Source organism: Barbus barbus (assembly GCF_936440315.1).
Source record: "Barbus barbus genome assembly, chromosome: 4".
NCBI lineage: Eukaryota > Metazoa > Chordata > Actinopteri > Cypriniformes > Cyprinidae > Barbus > Barbus barbus.
The window spans coordinates 33,402,255-33,425,488 of record NC_136732.1 but is presented as its reverse complement, the minus strand read 5'-3'; the positions used below and the strand labels follow the sequence as shown (position 1 = coordinate 33,425,488).

At 38.1% G+C, this 23,234-nt stretch overlaps 3 protein-coding genes across 5 annotated transcripts; all 3 read right to left on the bottom strand.

The window, feature by feature from the left end:
- Positions 1–255: 255 nt before the first annotated feature.
- On the bottom strand, positions 256–4,191 carry LOC306868983 (uncharacterized protein). Its single transcript, XM_079415499.1, has 3 exons — positions 3,765–4,191; positions 870–1,598; positions 256–735 (listed from the first exon to the last, which is right to left on the bottom strand). Exons 1-3 carry the CDS (start codon positions 3,952–3,954, stop codon positions 668–670), a joined length of 987 nt encoding a protein of 328 aa, XP_079271625.1. The 5' UTR covers positions 3,955–4,191; the 3' UTR covers positions 256–667.
- Positions 4,192–4,699: 508 nt separating this feature from the next.
- Positions 4,700–18,198, bottom strand: LOC306868981 (uncharacterized protein). 3 transcript variants are annotated; one of them, XM_079415497.1, is made up of 14 exons: positions 17,812–18,198; positions 16,804–17,294; positions 16,006–16,359; positions 13,876–14,046; positions 13,567–13,782; positions 11,820–12,614; positions 10,877–11,104; positions 9,387–10,706; positions 6,597–9,230; positions 6,359–6,431; positions 6,079–6,162; positions 5,860–5,948; positions 5,701–5,783; positions 4,700–5,584 (listed from the first exon to the last, which is right to left on the bottom strand). In XM_079415497.1, exons 1-9 carry the CDS (start codon positions 17,999–18,001, stop codon positions 9,192–9,194), a joined length of 3,804 nt encoding a protein of 1,267 aa, XP_079271623.1. In that variant the 5' UTR covers positions 18,002–18,198; the 3' UTR covers positions 4,700–5,584; positions 5,701–5,783; positions 5,860–5,948; positions 6,079–6,162; positions 6,359–6,431; positions 6,597–9,191. The 3 variants fall into 3 exon arrangements, with proteins under 3 accessions (XP_079271623.1, XP_079271621.1, XP_079271622.1); XM_079415495.1 differs by lacking the exons at positions 4,700–5,584; positions 5,701–5,783; positions 5,860–5,948; positions 6,079–6,162; positions 6,359–6,431 and having other exon boundaries at positions 9,222–10,706; XM_079415496.1 differs by lacking the exons at positions 4,700–5,584; positions 5,701–5,783; positions 5,860–5,948; positions 6,079–6,162; positions 6,359–6,431 and having other exon boundaries at positions 9,222–10,706; positions 10,877–11,101.
- A 510-nt stretch (positions 18,199–18,708) lies between these two features.
- LOC306868982 (uncharacterized protein) lies at positions 18,709–22,636 on the bottom strand. Its single transcript, XM_079415498.1, has 2 exons — positions 22,375–22,636; positions 18,709–20,746 (listed from the first exon to the last, which is right to left on the bottom strand). The coding sequence occupies exons 1-2, from the start codon at positions 22,562–22,564 to the stop codon at positions 19,917–19,919; spliced, it is 1,020 nt and encodes a 339-aa protein (XP_079271624.1). The 5' UTR covers positions 22,565–22,636; the 3' UTR covers positions 18,709–19,916.
- Positions 22,637–23,234: the final 598 nt, after the last annotated feature.

Sequence of the window (23,234 nt, the reverse complement as noted above, 5' to 3'; positions counted from 1 at the left end):
CAAACTAAAAATTATCAATAAATAGAACAAAATAAAAAAGACTGCCAGTGACGTCACTCACGGAAGCGCAAGTGTCTGAGAGTGCAAGTACCAGACTCTATTGTAGGCTTGAGCTTTGTTAACAGATGCATAAACCTCCTTTATTTATGTTCCTATGTCTATAAATAAAAGATTTGGAAGTTGAACAAACTTTTTAAAAAAATGTTTAGCTGGCTCACATTGAAACAACGACAAACAGAATTCTCAACACACTGTTAAACCATGACTCATTTATTGCAAAAATTAGTATAAAAGACAAATCAAGTTCAAAACTTCAAACCTGAACATCTTATATTTCAGTGGGGTGGTAAAATATTCTGTAAATGTCTGTAAAATTATTAAATCTATTTCTTTATTAGTTTTCATTGATATTAATATTGTCCTAGCTAGTATTTACATCGTTATTTTGTTAATTCACTAGTTACAAGATTGTGACATTTTTTCCCAACTCTTTCTCCGTAACCATAACCAAATACCTTAGATGACTTATTGTATGCTTACATTTCTGACTTCCCTATCTCAACCCACTCCATATGATGTAGATTTTGATTAAACAATTTGTTTGAAAACACTCAAAGGTTGGCCATGATGCACAACAGCCAGTGTCCATACTGGCTCAGAGTGGTTTTCACACAGTCTTTCTCGTAATTTCTTTCATTCGTCTCTTCTTAGCACTGCCAAAGATTAGCGCATTTCCTGCAGGAATAACACAAAGATAATGTCTGGCTTTCCTCATATTTATCCTATTATTTAAGCACCGTAAAAGTAGTTGAGCAGAAAAGACTGTACACATATAAAATCAGAGAACAAACGATAAAGTCAACATTTACCATGTTTCATCCGAAGGTGCTTTAGAAGAGCCGATGTTGTGTATTCTTTGCGACCACGAGATATGACGGCCTTACACATAAGGCACACTGCTTTGCTACAGTCTCCCTCTTTTAGAGAGAAATACTTCCATACAGGGCTTGATTTGGCTATTGTCCTCTTTTGCATTTCACAGCATTTACTGCTACAGTAGGCCCTGTTTGTACATAATATGTTGTGATATGAAACGTGATTGGCATCATGAGATGAACTGCTATGCTGAGATACTGTGGCAGGAGCTTCGCTGTTAGCACATATTGGCTGGTTTGGATGTTGTGCTCTGTAGATGTCTGAAGTCCCTAAAGGCAAATCTGGACTGTGTGGCGACCAGCTCTGATATGCATCTTCAGTGCTTCCCATTGCATCGCCTGAACACAAGCTGGAGTTCATGAATTCAACTTTGATTTTAGATGGGAAATGATAGTTTGTCATGTCATCCTCAATAGGATTTGTGTCTGTGTGATCGGCGCACACGTGTGAGCCTTCATTGTTGCTGGCTTTCGATGGCAAAGCTACAGATTCCCTGTAAGCATCGACAGAGTACTCAGGCTTTTCCGGTTTTATGAAGGGATGTTCGCAGAGCCTCTGGCTTTGGTCCTGCTGGATCTCTTCACAGGGTTCTGGCTCCTCATTCTGGCTGCAGATCCATCCGGGCTGCCCAGGGGAGACGAGCTGATAAGACTGCACAGGAGCTGGAAAAACAACAACATAATAACATTTACATCATGCAGATAAAAAGATACTGTTGAACTGAAAATCCACGTGAATCTGTAATGTGCACTACAGCTACATCTTTGATGACATTAGACTTAGAGATGAACAGATTTTGTTCCTCTGTTGATTTATTAAAACAGAAAGCTGGAACAGAATATATTAGAGGGCTTCTCCTCACTTTTTAAAGAGGTCATATGATGCGATTTCAAGTTTTCCTTTCTCTTTGGAGTGTTACAAGCTGTTCATGCATAGATCAAATCCCTGAAGTTGCAAAGACTAAAGTCTCAAAACCAAAGAGATATTCTTTATAAAAGTTAAGACTTGTCCACGCCTCCTAAAACAACTCATTCAAACACGCCACCACATGTCTACGCCACTATGTGGGGAGATTTTCATAACACCGGCCAAATGTTTACGCAAAGAAAGAGTACGTGATTTTTAATCTGGCTGAAGTATTGTTGCTGCCGCCGGTGCCATGTCGTAGAGACGCTGTGTTTCATTGTGAGTGAAAGTACTTTGTTTGGGCTTCCAAAAGAGGACACAACTAGAAATCAGTGGTTAAGTTGTATTTACAACACGGTTTCAGAACAGTACAACGCAAATAGTCGAGTGTGTGCAGCGCATTTTATAGAGGACTATTTCCTGAACCTGGAAGAGTAACATTAGCCTACAATGCTGGCTTGCTCAAAGGCTGTTTCTATAAAGTGGGGCAATCCAACTTTGCAAGAACAGTCTGGTGCTTCTGACTCACAGCCTGTAAGTACATTTCTGCTACTGACGATTCAAACGCGAGTTTTGAGCAGTGCCTGTTGTTTGTCGTTTCTCCGATCACAAATGCATACATGGTAATGTTTACGCAGCGCGATGCAACGCGACGCGTAAAAAGACAGCATAAGTCATTATAATCATTAATTATGTCCCCACTGGATGCAACAAATGCCTCGTTTGTAATGGGTTTTATTGTTTTAGTCTCATCACGCCGGGACACAGCATCACAATGCGGTGAGGGGTGTAACATTTCAGTCTCACGCTTGAGGTATTCAGCCAATCACAACGCACAGGATAGCCAGCCAATCAGAGCATGCCTCGCTTCTCGAACGATGAGCTTTGTAACGCGTTTCAGAAAGGCGGGGCATAGAGGAGCAACAATAATGTACAGTATGTGGAAAATAATGTTTTTTTTTTACTTTAAACCACAAACACATTGCACCAAATACCCTAAATATTGTTATTTTTACCAATGTCATATGACCCCTTTAAAATGAAAAACAGTCTTCGTTGTGATTAAATGAAGGTAGCAACAGATCTTTTCTTTCACATTGTGATGTACATTCAAGTGAAACAAATTATTGAAAAATTCTAAGGCATGGACTGAATTCTAGTCATTAGCTGTTGACTGGATTTTGAGACATGGGCATTGTGCTCAATAACGCAAGCAGGTGAATGTGAGTTTGCAGTGGCGTGGTTAAAGTGGACTAAATGATTGGAGAAGACATGCATTGGAGAAGTCTCCAGAGAAAAGTTATTTCACCAGAAGACTGATTTATAATATCCTGATTAAATATTAAGCCGTCAGATAAAAAAAAAGTATGCATGGATTAATGGCTCATAAGATCAATAACATGCAAACAGACTTTTCGATTTTCACTTCATGTCGAGTTTAACTTGTGTCACAGCAGTGAACCACCATATGCTAGTTATTGTTGTGAAATGTCATTCTGAAGCATCTGATTGGACAAAAATTGGACACACCCACGAGTGCAGGATGAGTAATTAATATTTCTGGTCCGTTTTCCAATTTCGAAAGAATTTAATATTATTTCGGCAAGTTTTAAGAGTACACTAGATAAAACTGGATTAAAACCAAAAAATCTTATATAAAAGGACTGCTTGACTATTATACTATGCATTTTTCCATCATATTATTACGGTCAGTATTGAGTAACACATCCTCGAATACCATGTAATCAAAAATAGATACATTTATGAATTACCTCGTGGTTATAAATCAAACATGACCACAACCAAAACACGCGGACAAATGAAAACAATATACAGATCAAGTCAAAATGTTACGCCCTGTTCTAAACATGACAGTAACATTGACCATATTTTGTAGAGTTTAATCATTGTATTCGTCTTACCGGTATGTGTTTCTTCACTGAAGCACCCAGAGTCTCGCAACATTTCTTTCAGTCGCTTGTTTTCGCTCCGGATTCGCTCCGTTTCCTCTTCATACTCCCGAACCGTTCTGCCGACGGTGAAGAGGATCTCCTTCACAGCAGCCATCAAGCGCTCGGTCATGAAAGTGTTCAGACGATCCAGTTTAGTCATTGTTCTGCTCTATTTAAACGATAAATACAGACAATACAGGTAGCAACACAGACGAGCGCGTGAAAGTTCCCCCTTTAAAATCAAACCAGCAGCACATAAGGTTGCTCTGCTAACTGAAGTGACTCTAGCACCCTTCGCAGGACAGGAGGAGACAGTACAGCTTTTACTGTCAAACCCAATAACATCGTCGTTCATATGATCCATGTTCAGTCATAGCCTCACACTCATGCACAGCACCTGTAATGATAAACAGTCAATCTAATAAACATACTTTTATGAGATGTCATAGTGGCTTACATGAGAACAGAGCCAGACACCATCTTTATCAAAAACACTATTATCTTTTGGTACCTGGAATAAAAACAAAAAACCTTCAACAAGAAAACCAGGGGGGTGTTCCAGAAAGCAGGTTATGTGACATACCCGGGTATGTTTAAGAGTAAGTAAGCCAATATAACCTCAACTTTCGGTTCCAAAAACAGAGGTAACTTTCAGGGCATGTATGTAACCATAGCAACTTGCTCTCAGAAGATAACCTGCTCCCTTCAGAGCCATCTGCGCATGCGTGATCCACTGACGAGACTCCAGTGGGTGACAGATAGCGCGCAATATTATATATTATTACAATAAAGTTATATATATAGATAATATGTAATATTATTCTAATATGGTTGTTTATTATAATAAATATAATATATGTATTGGCAAATATAATAGTTATCTGTATAAATGATAAAACACTATTATGACAAGGTAATGTTTATTTTATTATATTATACGTTTATTATATTTTATCATCTCACACATCATGGATCTGCATTTTCTATCATGTAGTTTTATAATAAAAATACATATATTTATTATATAATTAGCATCAAACAAACAATCTAATTCTTATTCTCAAGGATTACAGATTACGGAAAAAACGGAAAAAAAATGATTGCACAACAAGTTAGGTGACGATATGCATTAAGTATGTAAATGACCTTTGAACAGAAGAAGAAAGAGTGGTTTTAGTGGTTTATACTAAATGATTAAGTGACAGCAAAGACATGTATAATGATTTTAGATTTGTGTATATATTATTTTTATACTGTTATATTTCAAAATACTGTTCTTTTGAACTTTCTATTCATCAATCTTAAAAAAGAATCTTTGAAAACAACAAATCTTAAAATAAACGTATCATGAGTTACACAAAAACATTAAGCAGCACAACTGTTTTCATCACTGATGGTAAGTTTCTTGAGCAGCAAATCAGCATATTAGAATAATTTCTGAAGGTTCATGTGACACTGAAGACCGGAGTAAAATTGAAATGAGTAACTGAATACTGCCTCAAGTCACATAACAGATAACAAAAAAGACCAATATACCCTTAGATTCCTCTAACTTTTTTTATTCTCAATCTGAAGTTAATTATTAAACATATGCTATGAGCTGCACAATACAGCAGGCTGAAAGTAATCAATGCAGAAAAGTATTGAACCCATCAGATTGAGACAACATTGTAAAACATTTACATAAAAAACAACAACACTAAGATGTAAACAATAACTTCTAGCAAAATTTGTCAGTCTTTGACTGTACTGTGCTCTGCTTCTTCATATTGGAACTCTCTCACCTCTGTCTGAAACAAAAGCATCTTCAGTCAAAAAAAAGTTACAAGCTTTAAAAGATGGACAAGAAAATACTTTTTGGGTATTTTGTTGCATTTTAAGTTTACATGACAAGCAGTAACTTTACCTTGCTTTATGTCTGCAAATCACCCCCCCCCCCGTGTCATCTGTAACAGCATTTGGTAAATCCTCAAGACTCTTTGTTGCTGGCTGTCAATAAAACAAGAATGTTAATTCCATCCTCTTATATAAGAACAAAGTATTTTGAAGCAAAAACTCTCTTTACCTCTATACTAGCTTCATCCCTCACTGACGTCTCTTCATCTTGAATTGATATCTTTGCCCTTTTCAGTTTTTCCTGATCTGGTGTGTCCCCTTGAAGACAACAAAAACCACTTCAACAGTTCATACAAAGCTCTGATTTTTATGAATTACATAAAAGTAAAAAATACAGAATTAAGCAACCTCAACAAATGTAAACTCAACTCAAGTGGAATAAACTCACCATGGCATGCAAACGTGTGCTTTAAAAGTCAATACTTATGGATAAAGCCCATATTACACTGATGGCACCAGAATGGCCTCTCACCTGTGTGGAAATGAAAAAAACTAAACGTGAACGAGCATAAATAACGATCCTGGCTCTTGGCACTGTGACTATTTTGCTTATAAGTGTGATACCAATTAAAAAATTGTTTTGCACACACTGGCAAAAGTGTGAGTGCACACACTGTGAGTGTATTCATGTCTGCGCAGCGTGTATGGACTGCCAAAAGTTGCCTTACAGTGCTGGCAGACATGCAGTTTGGAGTTGGACATCTCTCCTTCACACAGCAAGTCATCATCCATGATCAGTGACTATACAAATGAGGAGAAAACAATGCCACTGTTTATCCTATGTTCATTGAAAATACTGGCTATATACTGGATAACGAGAACTTCGCAGTTCTGCTCATGTGTTAACATTCCGTGTATTAGACAAAGTACAAAATTCAGAATGTGTAATTTATCAATGATATTTACCTGATTATGGACACGTGAGCGCCTCTTCCTCCTCCTCTTCCATAAGTTTGGGCTTTCACGCTACTCTTGGGTGTGTCATTACACACAGTTTGGGCATTTTGAGGTGGACTGAAATCATCACATGGATTATCATTTCTGAGAACGTCGTATTCTGGGTAAGGACCGATGGAGCTGGTGTCTGATGTTGGTGTCATAGCTCTTTCTTGATCAACATCACACTTTGGGAGAGTTGCTCCTTCATTCTTATAGTCTGTTGATTCTTGACCAGTGCTTGGATTAGGAGAATTACCTACTTTTTTACTGAATTGTAAAATGGCACCCTCTGCCTGTCTATTGTTTCTAAACTTCTCATTTGGACTTGAGGTGTCTGGTTGTTCAATGCAACTGAGGTCTGGAAAGGAAGAACTTCCTTGTTCGTTTTCAAAATCGGCTTCATAGAGGGTATTTAGGCAATGAAAAGCTGATGGTTCTATATTGGCATCAATCTCTTCTGGACTAGAGGGGGAAATAAGTGTAGGAGTTGGAGGAATGAGCCCAGCATTAGGAAGAATTTCACCACAGCTAGCCTCAGCACTGTGAGTATATTTGCCCTTGAACTGCTCTAAATGTGAAGCAAAAGACTTCTTGTTAAATAACCTTAAACAGTAGATGCAATAAACACTATCATCAAATGAACAAACCGATGCAAACTTCCCAAATGGTTTTGAATCTTGTTTACTACTTTGAACCACATTTGTGTTGTGTAGAATATTTCCCCAAGTTTGTAGAAGGTTCAAAACTTGTTTCCTTTCTTGTGAGCTCTTGTCAATTGTGAGAGCTTTTGCCACTTCTGGTTCATAAGGATGAACTGACTGAAGATGATCCATCATTCTATGATGTGGCTGCTTGCAGTAACAGCAGTGATGTATCTTGTATACGCTGGAGTTGTCATCAGCGGAATTGGTTTGGGATTCAGGACCAATGGAACAATAACAAAACAATAACAAATAATAAATGCATCCACATTTTAAAAGAGCATAATAAATTAAATAATCAAATAATATAATTAAAAATTCTTTATATGGTCAGTTTTTGCATTTTAGCACTAAAAGATTGGCACTGTTGTATGTATAATACTACAACAGAGTTCAATGAAAAGTAAGCACTAAAAGGCTACATCATAAATCAAACAAACAAACAAAAAAACACTTAAAAAATTAACAACCTGAGAATGAGAGCTTGGACAAGGTTTCTTTGACTCCTCTTTCAGACAGCTGATCTGGTAGACTCTTTTTCTCTTCTGCTCGCTTGTCACTGATATGCTTGAGTCATATTGAACTTCAACAGCACAATTGTTGCTATTCTCGTCAGTGATCTTCTCAGGGTCTTCTTGTATATCACACTCTTGGAATTTTAAGGTAAGACACGTGTCTTATGGCTCCGGATTTGATTTCTTGAATCGAAGGAATTGAGTTGAATTCTAGATCAGCTGTTAGCTGATTCCCAATTCTGCCAACATCTGGACTTTCAATACTTTCAGGCTGCTGACACTAGGTTTGTTCAATGTTACATCTATTAGGATCTGGAGTATGACTTTCAGTTTCTGGATGCACATCAGAGACCATGAAGATGTTCCTTTCTACATCTGAATCTTGGGTTTGCTCTGTCTCATTAGTGATCAAATATGTATCATCAAACACAGCTAGATTAAGAGTACATTTTGATTCTGAATTGCATTCTGGATAAGTGCTTAAGGATGCAGGACTTGAAGGAACCTTTAGTTTCGAAGAGAGCTGAAGGAAGTCAAAACACCCAGTATCACAAGAAGAATAACCATCAGTTTCTAGATCACAAGACACTTCTGGATCTGAAGAAAATGGCTGGTTCACAAGTCGGGGATGATCTGTTTGTTTTATAAGGGACTGCTGAAGAACACTGCAACCAGAGTTTGAAATAGGAAGGCTTGGAACTGTAGATTCTACGACTTGTGTTGTTTGACAGGAATCTAGTATGGGTGGTTCTAGTATCTCCAAATCAGGGTTCCGTGATGTACTAAATGAAGATTCCAAATGAGCAGGATTTAATGCGGAACCCTGATAAAAATCTAGAACAGATGGTGTTCTTTAATAATTGTGCATCAAGATCAATTTGAGCTATGCTGCTGTCAATGTTAGAAACAGTAGGCACCTCCACTTCTGGAAGTTATGTTTTCAGAGCAGCACTTTGGCAAGAGTCAAGATTCGGAGGGCTTGTGGGTTTCAGATCACAAATCTTCTGTGCTGGGCTATCACTAGTGTACAGAATTTGGGGACGATCTGACACTAAAGCATGGTTCTCCAACTTATATGTCCTAGTTTCTGGAATAGGGCAATTGACTAAATCCGAGAGAACTGATAAAGGAGCATTAGTTGGCTCTAAAGGTGTCTGGAGCAAGGTTTCCTGAGCTAGCATTGCTTTTTTTTTTGTTCTCCACTGCTCACTGCAGTCTTGCATCTACCGTTAGAGGTTTGATAGGATGTGAGAAAGTCTGAGGGCATTTCGAATTCTTCAGAACTTTTCACAAATAACTCAATGGTTTTCAAATTGTGTACAGAAGGTACATTCATCCCTGAGATATCAGTTGTCAGTTGAATCTTCCAGAACAGATTCTGACATCTGACATAAAAAAAAATCAAAAGAAAACAGCATAATTAAATATTGAGATTTCTCTGTTCAAGTATTTACATATCTCTTTACATTTCCACAGGCTGATTAAGAACAGATTTACTTTTGAGTCCGTATTGTACTTTTCAATCTACTACTATTGCATACCTGGTTGTTCAGACCCAGTATCTTATTTTTTATCTCACCGCTACTGACAGTCTCCATGTCTAGCAGTTCCTTGTCAGAATTTACATCCGACAGAGATTCTTGACCAGCAAATACCATATCAGATGTTTGACATGATATTCTCTCCTTTGAACTAGTGGGCCTGTCCTCTGTTTGTTTGATGGCAGTAAAGGCCATCTGGTCTCTGACTGGGTAATTTGAGATACTCTGATCATCAGTATGTTGTGAGGCACCATCGATAGATTTGGTAGATTCAGTTGCATCTGGAGCTGGAAAGTTGGAGTCACTGGAGGGATTTTTGCCAGGCGTGCTCCCCACATCTAAGTGTTCATTTTGGATGCTAGGAACAGAGGCGGTTTTCTTTTTATCTAAACCTTTGGAGGGACTCAACACATCTTCATCAACATGGTCTTCAACATCTGAGATGACAACACAAACTATTTTTGAGTCAATGTTCTTCTGCATGGTGCCAGAACTAGTTTCCTTGAAGAAAGATTCTAAAACGCTACTCTGTGGCATTACGGTTAATTTCATAGCAGAAATGTTCCTACAGTCACACTTCCAATCACACTTTGTTCTTCCACATTCAGACAGAGCGTTTTCAGCATCAGTTCTTTCATTTGATTGCTCCATTTCATCATCTATTACTATCAGTGATACCTGGTCTCTGGCTGTGTTTTCTGAAACACCAGAAAAATTTAAGTTGCAGTTGTCTTTTTGTTGACTCTTTGCGTTATTTCCCTCAGAGGATTCAAAGGCCAGTGAGCCCCCAATCTTGTCATGCTCTACTTCCGAATCAAGCTGTGGAGATCCAACCCTCACAGAGACCATTTCTGTCTCAGTGTAGCATATTTCAGGATTGTTTTGGATGCCATGACCAGAGAACTCCACTGGCAATGTGCAAAGATTGGAATCCACAATTCTATCTTCCACGGCATCCACCATTTCATCATCAACCCGTACTGAGGTTTGTTCATGATCAAAGCCACTACTTTTTTCAGAGCAACCTGATTTTGAGTCAGCTACCCCAGGCACTAAGCTCCAGTACTTCCATGCAGTCATAATTGGTTGCAGAACAATCCTGGGCTGCATATTGAAGTGGCTCATGATGTCACTGACCAGCTCGGTTTTGGTTCTTTGATTACTCTTGTAAGAGGTGGTAGGCTGCTCAATAGCTGTGCTACTTGTGAGAGCTCCAGACACTGCAGTGGTTGCATTGCTGTTCAGATGTGCAGATCCGTCCTTAATCACCGTCTTTTCACTCCCAGATTCTTCAGACTCATCACTTTTGTCCCCCGAAGGCTGCATTGGGGGAAAGCGACAATCAACCATTCTTATAACGACTTCAACAACAGTCTTTAAGGTCAACATGACCTAGGATTCAATGCACAAACAATTCTTCTTTTTTCCCGAAGATATGAAACTGGATGAAACAAGCAGTCAAAATGATTAAATCACAGAGTCTTTCCTACCTCCTGATTATGGATTTTCGGGAGTTGGCACCTTTTCAGGACACCATAAAAACGTTTCTTGCGCTGCCGATAGGCGTAGGGTTTCTCACCACAGTGAATCTGCATATGCATCAATAGCCGCATTTCCCAAGCAAAAACTTTGCCACAAAATGGGCAGGGTAGTGGCCCTTGACCTCTGGTTCTGCTTTTCTGTAATGAGTCTTTGTTTGGGGATCCATGAGGTGTCTGCTGAAGGGGTACGAAAAAATCATTTTAATACATATTTGTGCATGAGGTAATCTATAAAATTAGGGCCTTTAACGAAAATGATTTACACAATATAAGATTTTAGGTGTAAAATAAAATACCTTGCCATGTATTATCTCAATCTAAATTGATAGAATACAAGTTGGAACATAATAGTGCTTTCGGAAAGGCATTACTAACCATGCAGATTCCTATATTGGAATTTACAAAATCAATATACAAAAACACATTCTTCAGTAAACACATTAAAGTTGTAAGATTTTTGCTTTAAAAAAATGGACTATTATCTACTAAATTTGGTATCAGTTACTAATAAAGTTATCATTTACACTTCAATGTGAAAATCAAATGGCACCCATTTTGTAGACTAACCCACGTGTCAGTTTTGCTATTATTCCACGTACAAGTTTATTGCCTTTTCCTTGTTTTCTATGCCTCTTATTGGTTTCTGATTGTTTGTCTTAGCATCAATCGCTCGTTCATGCCAATTCTTACAGCCATAGACTTTACCAGAAATTGTGCAGAAACAGGAGCCACGTTTATCCTTAATTTTCTTAATTCTGGTTCCAGTGATTGCGAAAGATTTTCAAGATCCTTATCATTAAACAAATCAAGCTTGTCTGTTTTTGTGATTTAAAACTATGAAATTTGAAGGTATATTCGGATCATTCTTCAGGTTTTTGTAAAGAACACATACCGTGGTATTTGGGTTGTGATTACTTGTTGACATCTCACCATCAAGCGTCTTTTTTCCCTCCCATTTACTTTTTTCTTGTTCTGCAAGCTCCTTTTCCATTTTAGCTTGCTCTCTTTTCCTTTTCTTTTCATCTTGTAACCTACGTCCTATATGTTTCCTTGAGTGCTTCTTCAGCCTCTTCTCCAGAACAAAGTCCTTGCCACATATTTTGCATGGAAACATCCTCTTCAGATATTTAGAGCTTGATGTTCCACAGTCAGAGCCTGAGATGTCCTTTGATTGCTTAGAAGTGCTCTCTGACTCATCTGTTGCCGTTTTAGGAAGATCTGCACTTTGTTGTGCCTCATCTGTGCCCGTTATTGTAAGATCTGCACTTTGTTGTGCCTCATCTGTTCCTGTTTTAGGAAGATCTTCACTTTCTTCAGCCTCATCTGTGGCCATTTTAGGAAGATCTGTACTTTGTTGTGCCTCATCTGTGCCCATCATAGTAAGATTTTCACTTTCTTCAGCCTCATCTGTGGCCGTTTTAGGAAGATCTGTACTTTGCTGTGCCTCATCTGTGCCCATCATAGTAAGATTTTCACTTTCTTCAGCCTCATCTGTGCTCAATATAGGAAGATCTGTACTTTCTTCATCCTCATCTGTTCTGAATGTTGGCACATCAACAATCAGGAAGGACTCATCACTTGCTTGACGTGGTTTAGCGTTGACCTTTCTTGATCCTTTAGTTTTCTGGCTATTCTGTCTCATCTTCTCAGTGACTTCCTGTTTCTGAGCTTTGCGCTTACGTAATCGCTTATTGATCAATAAAAAAGGAATGTGGGTTATTATACAGAAATAAAGTAAAAAAATTATCAGTCTAGGTAAAGTATATATTAAAGGGGTCATCGGATGCCCATTTTCCACAAGTTATGATTAATATGATTCTTAAGGGTGAAAAGTCTATAACATACTTTGGTAAAAAATTCTCAATGGTAGTGGAAAACAACACCCTTTTCACCCTGTCAAAACCAGCTCTGTTCACAGCAACCCATTTCAATGCATGTCCCTTTAAATGCTAATGAGCTCTGCTCACCCCGCCCCTCTCTTCTGTGAGGTGACGAGCCGTTCTCTGAGACTGTTAACATCAGCTGCATTTAGCCGCGGAACTTGCTAACTAGCGCATTATTATGAAAGGCGATTTGCAAAGATTCATAAAAACTTATACTCACATCTTCTGTAGGTAAAGCTAGATCACGAATGATTTGCGCGAACAAAAACACATTTAGGCATTTTAGGCAGATAAGGGTGCATTCCCTTCAAAAACAAAAGTAATCCACTGCGTCTTCAGTGTCTCAGATGTCGGGAGTGAACGACGACTGCTATGTTCATTATTACATCCATTAACAAAACACCTCAATCGTTTAGGAGCCATTCTTGTCTACAACCGCAAGGACATCTAAACAATGGCGGACTGATGACAGCTCACTCAGGGTGGGTCAAAGTTAAAACACCAGTGTCAATCAACAATCGTGGGAGGGGCCTGTCTTTGTGACATCACACGGGCAAGAATCTGAGAACAACTTGATCTGAGAAAGGGGTTATCATTTTTATCATTATACTTTCAGATTTTTATCATTATATACATCAGTATTGTGTACACACACACTGCCAAGATACATTTCAGTTCAAACACCTTGTAAAAGTGAATTTGTATCCGATGACCCCTTTAACATCTGCATATTCAGTTACAAATATGAAAACTAACCTCGGTTACAAGCTGTTGTGACCTTGTACGGCCATTGCCATACACGTTAAAGTAATCATTCCTGTTCTTTACATCCCCGTGCCGAGTGCGAATGTGTGGCCTCATCCATCCTTCACGAGCAAACACTTTATCACAATGCGGGCACGCATAGGTTTTCTTCACATTCTGTACTTCTGTAGTTTTAGGCACTGCCTCCATTGTTTCTTCTTTAGTCAGCTACGAGGAATACAAATATCCAAACTTAATAGAAACACATTAATGAGAATGATCATACATCCCATCAAAATTATACAATGTGTGAGCAGGTACCTCAGTCTTGATTGGCCGAGTTTTGGTAATTAAAACCCTTTTGGTCTTATGGGACTTCATGTGGACACGCAACTGGCTTGCATGAAAGAAGACTTTGCCACAGTCTGGACAATGGAACTCACTTTTGTCAGCAACTTTGGCCACCTTCTCCACATCATTTTTTCTTTGCCTCTGAAAGACATGCAAGTCCATTTAACAATGAGAGAAGCATGGAAAGACATACGCAGTGAGCTCCAAACGTATTACGCCCTGGATATGAAAGTGGATGAATAATGTCTGTATTTTCTTTAATAGAAGTCATCCCAGGTAAACAGCATATTTAAACACTGACTCCAACAGTGAACTTGAAAGTGGCAAATTCACTGCACTGATACTGTAGGACAATGAGTGGCATTTCAAATCTACAGTACATTTTTCCCCAAGATGTCATGGCATTACGAAAATGTGAAATATATATGACTATATTAAAGTAAACCACCAAACCACCCGCAGAAAAGACTACAATTCATGAATTTCAAACAAATTTTATTAAAACAACTGCATTAGAATTGCACTGTATATATACACAACTGGTTTATATTTTCTTTTAAAAATCCAAAAGTTTGTGATTTTCTCATTTTTATATACATATATAAACATTGTTTACATATTTACAAAGTTCCATTGGATGGTTCTTCGGGTATCAAACCCGGTTTTATTTCACCTCCTCCCTCTACAATGCGTTCTTCTGGCTCAAAACGCTCTAATTTAATCGGAGTTGTGTCCAAAGTGTTGATCAGCATATTGACTGGTCGGCTGAACCCTTTTGCCTTTAAATAGGCACGTCGATGGTTTATTCTAAGATGAGACCATAAATTAGAGGTGTTCTTCCGAGCCGCCTTGCTGGAGCCCTGGCTAACTCTGGCTGAACATGCATGGCAGAAGACTTCACCATATACATCTTTTGAAAAGTAGTCCCAAACTTTGCTAAAACAGCGGTTTGAAACAAACTCCACCTGTGAAGCAATAAAAAAAAAAAAACGTGCATAAGCTTTGTGTCACACTATAGTGATACTTATTTGCATTCAATATATTCATATATTTTCAATAAAATATTATACAACACAGAATGCATTCAGATAATTGTAGGTATGGCTTTAAATGCAGTGATGAAAGCAGGCCTAGAAAATGAACTTCAACTAAGTAAACAGTTAATAATAACTGACTTGATATGAACAACAAGAATTTAATAGTCAAATAATCCAACATTTTCTTCAGCTCACTGGTGATACTGGTCTTAAATGCAGGGTTTTCAACCATGGGTCCCAGAAAACATTGAATTTTCTTTGAAATTTCTTAACTAATGACCAAATGAAGTTTGTTTGAATGAACAGCATGTGTTTTAAGCCACATATCATCTGTTGTTTTCATAACTGTCATTTTTGGCCTCAGACTCACCGTTAAAACAGCATCCGCTTCAATGGTTGCTTTCTTGTTCTCTTCGTAGATTGGTTGTAGCTGTATGAGTGCGCTTAGTTCATTCTAAGATACATGCTTACTATCTTAGGATTCGCTGAACTACTATGGACCGGTCATTATTCATACACGCTGGTGGCAAAACCAATGAATCAGCCTGTATTTGCGTATTTTGAGCCATCAGCCAATAACCATAAAGTGTATATATCCCCCTAAATTCCACTCATCACTTTGTCAAAGGATAGCAAACAACTTTGTTTTTAAAGTGTATTTTGAGTAAATGTGTTTTCTTTTTATTTCAGAAAGTTTGTGTACATTTGCTATTATTGAATATCAGCCACCCTACTTTCTAGATATTGGTATCGGTCGTTGAAAACCTCATATTGGTCAACCACTACTTCAAAATGTGCACTATGCAATATCTTTTTTTGACACTTTCTTACTACTTTTATTGACTCTTATTGCATGCATCAAACAACATTGTGTCGATGCACATCACACCAAATATTCAGAATAGTGGTTGAATTATATAGCTTTTTTTTTTTTATATATATAGCATTTTCTCCCCATTCTATCGGTTTACATTCTTAAGAGGGATTTATGTGTGAAGGAAAGAAAATCTCTATGTATGCATACCTACACACACTATTTATGACACTAGAGAACGTGCAGTACCTTGGGTAATTTCCTGTTCGCATCCACTATGTCCTGAGTTCCTGACTGTGCTTGGGTGGGCAGGTTGACAAGAGCTGTGACTGTGTGGGTCTTCATGTGCAAGGCTAACTGACAGGGCCGAGCGAACACTCGATGAGGGCAATGAGGGCACCGACACATCTGGTTTACAACTCTTTTTTTTTCACGCTGATTCCGCACAGAGGTGTTAATTCTCTTTTCTGGTTCTTTATCACTGCTGGTGTGGTCACTCTCAGGCTCTTCTTCATGGCCTGGTGCAGTAGTTTCAGGTGATGCACTACTCCTGTTCGTCTGCTCAGAGCCATCTGACAGATCGTCCACAATTTCTCTTGACAGCTGCGTGTGAGAAAATAACACAAGCTATTATAATATTGTTTGTTAAAACGTCCTCATTTTGCATTAATAAAAGTTCATTAGTTTCCTGTATAGTAACATATTAAAATGTTAAATTAAATACAATATTCAAATTCTATATTATTTTGTCTGAGCAAATTCAAAATAACACTACACAACATAATCGTACACAACAAATCATCACGAACAATGTATACATTTTTATATCTGCTAAAATTACATTTAACGGTGTTAATTATCAAAACCTTTTGAGTGTTAGATGACTGAAAGGCAATCTAATCTGTATATTAAATGTGAAAAAGTTAAAGGTAGGTTTGATTTTTAATACATTGCATTTACAACAATCAGACAAAAAAAAAAGTGCATTAAAAAGTAAAAATGGGTCGGTTTAGATGTCATGTAGACTTTAATGGTGCTGCTGTTTACCTGAGAGAGCATGTGCAGCTTCCTCTTTTTCTTATTGTCACCGTAGAAGCACGCCTTGCGCCGGCGGTACGCATAAGGCCTCTCGGTGGAATGAATGCGCATATGAACCATCAGCCTTTGTTTACTACCAAAGACTTTACCACAGTCTGGACAGGCAAAGGACATCCTCTGCCTTCTGTTCTGTCCTCTCCAGTGCCGGACCCTGCTGGGGCCTGAAGTTGGATCAAAGTCCAGAGGGGCCATGTAACTTTGGGCAGAGTCCCAGGTCATGCTGTCCACCAGGCCATAGGCAATACCAGCGCCTGTCCCGGCATTGTCAGGTCCCTGATCAATGCTTTGAGGTAATGTGGTGACGCTGCACAGGGGGAGATCAGTCGACTCGGTTTTGATCACAAGAGCTTCTGATTCCGGTCCAAAGTTGACAGCGCCCTCATGTTGCCGGGATGGATTGGCCTCGTCTGTGGTGGAAAGCGTAACAGGTTCTGATGGGCCTGAGAATAAAAAGATTAAAAAAGTGCAACATTTTGATGAAATAAAGTGTGATTTCTGTTTATACATAACTGAGTATCTGTAGGTAAAATGTGCTGGTATGTGCAAAAGGAAATGCAAGTTAATGGCCTGTTGTGTCGTATAATGCGTTTATGCGACTGGAAATGTTCTTCCTGTGGACTCTAGAGGGGGCAGCTTTCATCTGCGTGCCCCCTGAACGTTTTGGAGCGAAAATATCGGACAGAGATCAGTGTTTAATTGCCTAATGCAATTGCTAGTATAGTTCTGACAACAAGTATGTATAACTTCTTTTATAATGAAGAGCAAAGGCTGAATGCACGCGGATAATCTCACCAAAACAAAGTCCACGGCCGTGCATAGAAAGTAAAACACAACTATGTAGCAGCAACCAAATAAATGTTTCAAGAAAACTCCCCTCACGACTATTATCAAGTCGTGCTATCTGTCCTGCGCAGTATTTTGCATTAGAACTACATTACTGTCGGTCTGTCATGCTACCTGGCCAGTCGGCTCGGTTTGCCCCCTCCATCCACCGGAGCCTGCGTCTCAGAGCCTCGTTTTCTTTGCGTGCTCGGATCGTCTCTTCCTCGTACTCCAGCACCGTACCGCCGACCATCTCCATGATCTGCTCCACCGCCGCCATCAGGCGCTCGTTCAGCGCGCGGTGCAGAAGCTGCAGCTTGGTCATCTTGTATTTTTTCCAGCAGTTAAATTCAGCAGCAAACACAAACCACTGAAAGCGCTAGCTGCTATCCCCGTTGCATGAAGAGTTTGCCTTTCTCCTCCAAATTTCGAAGGCAGCCGGGAACTACTGACTGCCACCTACCGCACTGGATAAATAAATACTACAGTACAGCTGAGCAAGAGCAAACTGAGAGGAAGTCCAAACAAAATGGTAGTAAAAGTTGTTTATATACAAGGATAAACGTGGTAGTATCGAGAAAAAGAAGATTTGGGAGGAGATCAGGGGCCAGTTGCATAAACTTTGCCACCATGCAATTTTTTCACGTGGTAACAAATACTGTCATTACGTATTTTTCTTTTTTAAATATATTTACATATCACAAAAAAATGTGTTTTGAAAGTAGTTTAGATAACTGTGCAAAACTCCTCAGGTTACCTTACAATTAATAATTAAGCAGACATTTAAAGTTCTTTAGTCAAAATTTTCATTTTTGGAGAATATTCCTTGAAAATATGCACAGCTCCTGCTAAAATGAGTCAAGTATACAACTGAAAGTCTTGTGGGGACCCATCATCACAGGGCCCAAGAGAAGGTTTCCGGTTGTCTCTCCCGATGATCATAACCATAGTGTCCATCAAATGACTGTAGTAACTGAAATTATATTTACTAATTTAAAACAGTGTTTAAAAAAAGTATTCTGAAAGCTTCTTACGCGGTTTGTAAAACATTAATTTAATAAAGGTGTACACTAGTAACAGTTCCTCTAGGTTAACGTTAATTGTTTTACATGAAATCTACATTAGCTGAACATTTGCCTAAATTAGACGTGAAAAGACAGAACCCCACTAAACCTGGGAGAAAGCCGGGGTCTACTACACAGGAACAGAAAGACAAGAAAATTACGAATAATAATATAAAAACATCACTTAGAAAGAAAGAATGCTAAATGCAGTATGTGTGACAAATAAATCAGTGTTAGTCACAGAATCAATATAAATGAATTTAACCACAGTGGTAGTAACTGGTGATTCAGTGATTGAACTGAAGGTTTTGGATAAATAATATATGCTAAATGACAAGGTTGTAAAATATTTCCAAGAGAAGGCAAAATTGAGCATACCTAGGTATGCATATTACACACACGCATACATACAGTAACTTCACAATTTCCAGATAAACATTTTCCTCAGATACAGACGATTACTGACGTCAAATTAAACTGAATCTAGTTTATTCAAGCGTTTGTTTTTACATACGACAAAGTTCCTCAATTGACAGTCATCTTTTCAAATTACATGATTTTCTTGACAATTTTGCTGTTTAAGTACATTTTGCTGTTCAGTCTACCACACTGATTCACATCCTAATGTACTGCTTTAGATTTAACTCGTCCTCTGTAATTCCCACAGTCACTAAAAACCTGCAATTGTCAAATTGTAATGTGTAGGCCAGAAAAAAATGAAAAATAAAACAAGTAATGAAATTCATTCCTTACTATAGCGAATACACATTTTTATAGTTATGCAATGCCTAAAAAACATTTCATTAGCTAGATACTGCTCTCTGTGGAGTATTTATATATATTTAACATCAGTCTTGAAGTACGGTAGGTCATGGTACTCCGTATGGAACACAACGTGATCTTCCTCAAAAGGGCAAAAGTTCATTCTCATGATGTTTTTTGTCTTACTGGCGACATTTGTGCACACATACGGCCTGAAAAGGTCATAGAAATGTTGGTCAAACAGCATATCGGTGTTCTGTATTTTCTGTAAGGTGGAAGCTTCTAATATACTTGATAAAACAATAAATATCCCAATATATCCAATGAAAAAAAATCTAATTTCAGCTCTTTATCACAACAACAGGTTCTTTCTCGAGGTTTGCCCGCAGCGATCTGGCAACAAAGATGCACTGGTCACTCGGCGGGCAGCTGTTGATCTTCCAGCCCGTGTGATGTTGATTCTTCGTTGAAACTCCGGCACGTGCGCTCATGTCTCCTCATGTTCCCGCTCTGGCTGAAGGTCTTTGAGCACCAGTTGCAGCGGTAAGGCCGTTCTCCGGTGTGTGTGCGCATATGCATCCGAAGGTAGTCAAACTTTGAGAAGTTTCTGCCGCACCAGTGGCAGATGAAGGATCTTTCATGTAATTTCTTGTGCAGTTGCAGCTTTGCCAAGTCCTTTAACTGCCTTCCACATTTGTTACACTTATACGGCTCTTCGTGATCGTGATCTTTTGCGGATGCTCTCCTGGCCATGGTGTATCGTGTGCGAAGGCGCTCCTTTTTCTGCGGTCTCCTCAACAGGGTTGAAGCATCACTGGCTGTTCTCATCTGGTGGGTGGGTTCTGAGTCTTGACACGGACCGGCGTGGGCAGGGGTGGTAGTAACTGAAGACGTTATTGTGATGATGGTGTCCTCGGGCTCAATCTTGACCCTCGGTGTTGCCACAGTGGGTGCATTCCTGTTCCACGTCTCATCTGTACTCGAGCTGTCAAACTGAGGGAAGAGCCGTTGTTCAACTGCAGATGAGACATCTTTTTGATGCCCTAGATCTCTATCTTCTGCCTCTGTCTTACAAATTGAAATGACATCTAGTATGCGTGGCTTCAGTTCACTAGATGAATCCTGACTCTGGGCATCGCCCTCCGTTTGCTGATCTTCTGGGTCTTCCGATTCAGCTGGGGACCCATATCCACATGCTGGTAATTCTGTGGGTGAGGCTTCATCAGGAGGGACATAGTGGACTCCTGTATGGTGAAAGCATGAAAACGGCATTCACTTACTTGTTTGCATTATTAGTAGCAGTACTGGTCATTTTATTCATCAAATGCATAAATTTAAGTTTGACAGTATTAAAGATGTCATAAGGATGTACAGAGTGACCTTTTTGGGTTGTAATGGCTGAATGTTTATCTCATTGAAACCTGTTTGACAGTCTGTTTGGTGTCAGAGTTAAGTGCGCTATTGAGGAATTACATTTCACATTACGTGCATTACTCACAGCAGCCATTTAAGCAAGGCATTGTTAGTTTCATCAAGATAACGATCATTTCTGTGTCATCATCATATTTTCATTATTTGCATGAACAAAAAAATTGACAATTTAAGAGCAAAACTTTTCTCCATTGTTCCCAAATTTTATGAACTCTTATCCATTAATGTCACTAAAATTAAACTATTATTTTAATATTTATATAAAACTATTATATGAAATTGAACGGAATTTAGTTTAGTAGACTCTTTAGAATTCCCTTGATTGAGTCAAAGAGTGTGGAAGTCAAAAACAAGAAACGAGGTGTGGCCTAAAGTCTGTGATCGATAAGATTTTTTTAAATGTTTTCTCTTCATTATGGCTACCGTTATTTGATCAAAGTACACAGTAAAAACAGGAATGTTGTGAAGCATTATTACTATTTAAAATAAGTGTTCTGCATTTAAAAATGTCATTAATTCCTTCAGTGATCTTTCAGAAATCATTCTTATACACCGATTTGGTGCTCAAGGAATATTCTTTATTATCATCAGTGGTAGGGTTGCATAATATTTTTAATATAACTAAAGTTTTTTAAACATTCTTCGATGAACAAATTTTTTGAAACAGAAATATTCTGTAACATTATAAATGTCTACTGTCATTTTTGTTCGATTATTGCAACCTTACTGAATAAAAGTATGATAAATAATTAACATTAATATGTATTAAAAAATATTGTTTTATTTTACTGAAATCCTAAATATGTTATAAAAATGTTATGAAAGCTTGACCAGTCCGCCACAATCGTTAATTGGTCATTTTTACTATGTATATTTGGATTTTTTGAAGTTACGTAATGTTAATTTGAATGCAAGTAAAAATTTAGAACTTTTGTAATCTTTTAGAACCTTAAAAGTTCTAAATTTAGTTAGAACTTTTGCATATAAGTTCAACATTTTTACTTGCATTCAAATTGACATTTTATCAAATCCAAATATATATAACGTTAAAAATGCTTTGAGTAAAAACGACCAATTAACGATTGAGGCGGACAGGTCAAGCTTTCATACACCAATCCTATCTTTCCTTCTTTTGTGGCCCTGCAGCTGTAGCCACTGTCCTGTCTCCATCTTTCTGAATGTAAAAGAGTTAGCTGCTATTACCTTTTTTACAATGAATCGGATATCCATTCAACAAGCTTTGTTAAAATTCTGATATTGTAATTGCAGGATATGACGAGAAAGGACAAGACCAGTGATGCGAGACAGAAACTTAGTGAACAAAATGCCATCTACGCTTCTGCGACCTGCATTTCTACAATAAAATGTGGAGTTTAAAGAAAATGCAATGACCCTTCAACTGACCCAAAAAGCGTCTGTGTGTGTTTAAGTGTGAATTCACCGTTTAAATGTGCCTGATTCTTGCTCAGCGCATCCCTGAGCTGTTGTTTCAGCCTCGCGTTTTCTGACCGTGTTTGGGCTGCTTCCTTCTGATAGTCCTTCACCGTCGCTTCCACCTCCACCCAAATATCACGAATGACAATTGACATCCGCTTCATCAGGTTAGAATGTATCTTATCTAGTCTTGACATTTTCACGAAGTATAAAACGAAAATAAATCCGGCGAATAAAAGCAACTCTCCACACTTGCTTATTCTCCTCTTGTTTTAATGGCTGTTCGCAGACTCTAGATGCGTGTCTCTGCCACCTACTGTACTGTGTGAACATTTACATTTATATTTACATAAAGCGACTTACAAATGCGGACAACGGAAGCAAGCAATGGTAGTATTAAAACAACTCAAAACACATCCAAAATTAAAAGCTAAAACGTTATAAATACTATATATATACTTTTTTTTAATTAAGAAATTAAATAAAAATCACAAATGCGTACAACAAAATATCAAAACTTAACATTTAAATGAAAACAAAAAATAAAGCTAAAAACAATTCAAAATATAAAAGAACAAAAGGTATAATAATGATTCTAGCATAACACTAAGCCAAACACACACAAAAACAACTCCATATGTGTATGTACAGCCACACACATATATACACATTTATAAATTCAATATTCGTTCATTTCCGTATAGTTTGTTGAAGTACTAAAATAGCTCAAATTAAATAAAAACTCAAATTTAATGAAACAACCTATTCGGACATAATAAAAAAACTAATAAAATGACAGACATTACTCCAACTTTAACTAAAATTAAAATAGATAACAAATAAAAGTCAAACTACATTAGTTTAACA